Source organism: Tachysurus vachellii, chromosome 5, assembly GCF_030014155.1.
Source record: "Tachysurus vachellii isolate PV-2020 chromosome 5, HZAU_Pvac_v1, whole genome shotgun sequence".
Taxonomy (NCBI): domain Eukaryota; kingdom Metazoa; phylum Chordata; class Actinopteri; order Siluriformes; family Bagridae; genus Tachysurus; species Tachysurus vachellii.
Genome location: NC_083464.1, coordinates 25,457,067 through 25,462,062, shown reverse-complemented (window position 1 = coordinate 25,462,062; position 4,996 = coordinate 25,457,067). Strand labels below are relative to the sequence as shown.

Below are 4,996 nucleotides of genomic sequence, written 5' to 3'. Positions count from 1 at the left end.
GTAAATATGTTTACTCAATAAAACAAAAAATAAATAAATAAAATACAAACAAAGAAAGACCATAAAATCATTATAGCATTCATGATTGAACATCATTAAGAAATACATAAGAAATAAACACAACAAGTATTATTTTTTAGCTTGGACATAGAAATGTAACCCTAAGATTTTTATAGGTTAAAAGAATATTAATAATTGCACTTATTCATTAACATGCATTTATACGTAACAACTTGTTTTAACGTAACAACTTACAATGTTATATGGATATAAAATGTCTAAACAACCCTGTTAACATGTTTTTGTGATTTAAAAAAAGAATTTAATCCCAGATAAATCCTGTCAGAACCTTTTATAACTTTATAGTGAAATTACAAGTAATACATTAAAGTGAAAAACAATAAGAATCATTTCAGGGGAAAAAGCTAAAAATGAATAAATGTACAATAAACTGGTTGTATAAGTGTGCACACATCACTAAACTAAAACCTAATGCATTTATATACTATATTTTGGCCACGATTTGTTTGTCTGAGACTAACTTTGACTTATTTGACTAAAAGTTTTCTGTAATCCTAGGGTAATATCTGTAGTCTTTTAGTCAGCCAATTAATGGCCGTTGCGATCAGTTTTGTCTTCCGATGAAGTTCTAAAACTGAAGCAATTTAGATTTTATGTCAGCATTCAATCTTTTATTTTTTTTAACTCTGTCAAATTGGTTTGCCATCTTCTGTGAAAAAAGACTGCACAAACTGTCATTTTATTCTACTGCTGTTAAAAAGCTCCTTAATATTTCCTTAAATATTTAGTATCAAAGTAGGTTTATTTGTTTTTATTTAAAAGTATTTCAAAATGATCATGATATTTAAATGTCATGTAATTAGTTTACTACTAATTGTAACTCTGACTCACCCTAGAGTTTGTATTGATGGTATTGGACATCCAGTCTAACATTTGAATCTTTCTTGAATTCTTCTACTATCTTACCAATTTGCTCCTGTTTGTTCTGCTGTGCATGTATGATCAGAGTCTGTTTGTGATAACAAACTATGGTTTTCATAGCCTCATCACTGACCATCAGATTCAGCTGGTCCAGAGCCAGATAAAGGACAGCACTGGTTAGTGGACAGCCAGGCTGCAAATCTCTGAGATCTCCAGAAGTGCTCTTGGTTTTAGGAAGAAGGGAATCTAGAATGCTGAAATCTGCTGGTGGGACAAATGGGGCCTGTTTTGGTTTATCATTTTTTAGCTCTTGAAATCTTGAATTCAGGAAAGACCACCTGATTTTCTGTTTTCTGCTCTTAAAGATCACAATGATAAGGCAGATATTACATTTTGTCTCTACTGAAAGGAATGCATTGAGGCGCTTAGCCAAAACCTCTGAAAATATCAGATATTTCTTTGTGAACTCATGGCTGCCTTGTTCATGTTTAAAGTTTTCAGGTACCTTGTGACTTTTTAACATATCATTGTATTCTGGCTTTAAGGTCTCAGTCAGTGAATGCCAATTACCTTGTCTGTGTTCCTCAGGTAAGGACTTTATAGCACTCAGTATTTCTGCTCCACTAATCTTCCCTGCTCTCCTGTCAGAATTGTATTCAAATTTCTCTAAGCTTGTTACAATCTTTGGGAGTTTCCTTTCGAATTGCATCTGACAGTGGAGTTCTAAGACAAGAGGATAATGATCAGAAAGGCTTTCAATTTTCACTTCAATTTCATTCAACCTTTGCTTTTGGTCCTCATGCAGTAAAAACATGTCTAATCTGGAAGAACTCTCAACCTGTTTCCTTGTAAATCTGTTCTCAGTCTCAGTATCACTATGTTTTTGTGACCAGACGTCTATGATCTTCAGTGATTTAGTAAAGTCTTGTAAAATAGGTTCTAACGGTGAATGTCGTGTAGATGAAGGTTTCCGATCTATGCTGGGATTTAAAACTGTGTTGAAATCCCCTCCAACCACTAACACACCCTCAGCTGTTTCCATCAAATACTCTTTCAGTCTACCCAAGACAATTCTGTCTGCGTTATGATTGTACACGTTGACAAGAGTGTACAGTTCACCATACAGATGACAGAATAGCACAATGTAACCTCCACAACAATCCTCATCACAGCATATGTAGTCAAATGGCACGCTGTTTTTTATCAGTATAGCGACGCCTTTGCTGCAGGAGCTGTGCACAGTGAAGTAGGATCTCCAGCCTGGAACATTTTGTAGGATTTTGACACATTGTGTCCCAACATGTGTCTCTTGTATAAAGGCAACATCAGCATTAAGACGTCTTAGAATATTCCTTACATTAACAAACTTTTCAGGTGGGTATTTTATACCATTTGTGTTCCAGGTGACAAAACGCAGGCTTGCTTTTTGTTTTGATGTCATGATTAATGGTTGAACTATAAAATACACAAATAAATTCATTTTATTTTGTAACATTTCTCTCTATAGTATATTTTGGTTTATATTAAGAATCAAATTTGAATTATTCCAGAACAACACAATTGTTATATTTATACCAGGTCGTAAATTTATGAAGGAGTTTTGAGAATGTCCTTTTATGAATTTCTCTATTCTTTATGTTCTCAATAAAGTTTAACATATACTAAATAAACATTTCAAACTTATAGATAAATATGTATGTAAGCATAGTATATATTAGTAAGGATGTATGTAAATCTGACTAAAAGATATTTTGTTTGTCAATCCCAAAATAAATATACTATACTGTACTGTACTACACAATACTGTACTGTACTGTACTGTACTATAAATAAATAAAATAAACTTTTTTATATAGAGTCCCTTACTGGGAACTTACCTTGCACACGCAACTGGTGGCGGAAATAAATCCGATGAATCCAGTTGGTAAGATAATTTGTCTGGAATATTTTACATAAGAAAAACACAACAGGTGTGGTAACTATTGGATAAATGGGAGAGTGTTATCATTTTAATATAAATGTAAACAATAAGTGTATTAGCCTATTATAAACTATTAGCTAATGAATTTAAACTAATAAAAGCTAATTGTCATGGTCTGCGCACCGTCCACGCCCACCGAACACCAACACCGAGAAGCGTCTCCAGAATACTAAAGCTCTCCCGGACTACACCTCCCAGAATCCACCACTGACACTGATTGCACCGCCACCTGTTCCTCATCATCCACTTCCTATAAAGACTGAACGTGAACTTGACACCAGTGCAAAGTCTTGATCTGTTCCGGCAATCATTCTGAGCAATTCCTGTGTTTCCTCTGTTCTGGTTTCTGTTTCTGTTTCTGTGTTCTCGTTATTTGATTGTTTGCTGCCTGCCCTGACCTTCTGCCTGTCTTACCGTTTCCGATTTCTGCCTGCTCTCTGACATTGTGCTTACCTGCCCTGACCTTGCCTATATGACTATGAGTTTGTCGTTATTAAAAGCTGCAAATGGATCACCAGCCTTATGATTCTTCGTTACAGAAGACTTCAGCCCTCAACTCGCCTTCCTGGAGAAGTTCAACGGGGATCCCGGGAGGTGTAAGGGATTTCTTATGCAGTGCTCTCTCTTCGTGGCACAACAGCCCGCTATATACCCAACTGAGGCAAGCCAAGTCGCCTTTGTGTGCACGCTCCTCACCGGCAAGGCGCTGGATTGGGCCACCATGACGTGGAGAGAAGACGGAGCCGCCTTCCCGACCTTCGAGTGCTTCCTCGCACAAATCCGCGTGGTCTTCGATCACTCTGCCACCGGAGACAACGAGGAGGAGCATCTACTGACAATCTCGCAGGGTGATCGCACTGGCATTCCGCACCCTCACCGCGGAGGCAGGCTGGGAGGAACGGCCTCTGAAGCTGCTCTACCGGAAGGGCTTGATCCCGGATCTGCAAGCGTAGCTCGCCTGCCAGGACAAGGGGAAGAACCTGGCCGAGTTTATGGACCTCTCCATTCAAATAGACAACCTGATGCGTTCCCGATGAAATCCCGCACGCGCCGTTCAATCCGAGAGCCACAAGCCCATGCAAATCGATTTCACGCACCTCACGTCCGAGGAACGAGAAAGGCGATTCCGCCGGCGCCTCTGCTTGTACTGCGGGGAATCCAGCCACAGGCTGTCGGCTTGTCCCGTCAGACCACCTAACAAGCGTAACACTCCGGTGAGTCGAGACCTCTTCCCTTCTCAATCACAGAACTGTGATCAGATTAATGTACACCTCGAGGTGCGAGGAACGAAAATTAGCCTGGCCGCGCTCATCAACTCGGGCGCAGCCGGGAACTTTATGTCTAAGGTGCAGACCCATGATGTACCGGTAACCCATTGTGCTTACCCTGTGGCCTTTGAGGCGACAGACGGCCGGCCGCTCGGAGTCGGACGCATCACGCGTATGACAAGGGACCTCAGCCTACAAGTAGGGGCCCATCATCACAAGCACATCTGCTTCCACATCATCCACTCTCCCCAACACGCCCTCATCCTAGGGCTACCATGGCTCAAGCTCCACAACCCAGTCATCTCCTGGCCTGAGCTATGAATTTCAAGCTGGGGCAGCGCATGCACCACCGGCCCACGGAGAAGCCACTTCAGCTTAACACCACGGCCACCACCTACCCGGACTCCCAAGTGAGTACCAGGACCTCGCAGAAGCGTTCAGCAAAGCCAAAGCAACCAAACTGCCACCATACCGTGCCTGTGACTGCCCCATCCTGTCCGTAGCGCCTACAAACTCATCCGCATTAGAGCAGGAGACGAATGGAAAACCACCTTCTCGAACCAGTCTGGCCACTATGAATATTTAGTCATGCCATTCGGCCTTTCTAACAGTCCGGCAGTGTTTCAGTCGTTCATCAACGACGTGTTCCGTGACATGCTAGACCGTTGGGTGATCGTCTATATCGACGACATCCTTATCTACTCTGAAAACCTGAAAGAGCACATCCAGCACGTGAGGGCGGTACTACAATGGCCGCAACCACAGACCATCAAGGAACTGCAATGCTTCCTGGGGTTCGCAAACT

General features: G+C 41.2%; 1 protein-coding gene across 1 annotated transcript; it reads right to left on the bottom strand.

The window, feature by feature from the left end:
• Positions 1 to 772: 772 nt before the first annotated feature.
• Positions 773 to 2,920, bottom strand: LOC132846178 (uncharacterized). The gene is made up of 2 exons (XM_060870781.1): positions 2,820 to 2,920; positions 773 to 2,397 (listed from the first exon to the last, which is right to left on the bottom strand). Exon 2 carries the CDS (start codon positions 2,381 to 2,383, stop codon positions 914 to 916), a length of 1,470 nt encoding a protein of 489 aa, XP_060726764.1. The 5' UTR covers positions 2,384 to 2,397; positions 2,820 to 2,920; the 3' UTR covers positions 773 to 913.
• Between the last annotated feature and the right edge of the window lie 2,076 nt (positions 2,921 to 4,996).

Bases quoted from the DNA above. Each gene is read 5' to 3' on its own strand.
- LOC132846178 (XM_060870781.1), bottom strand. From the start codon at position 2,383: ATGACATCAAAACAAAAAGCAAGCCTGCGTTTTGTCACCTGGAACACA.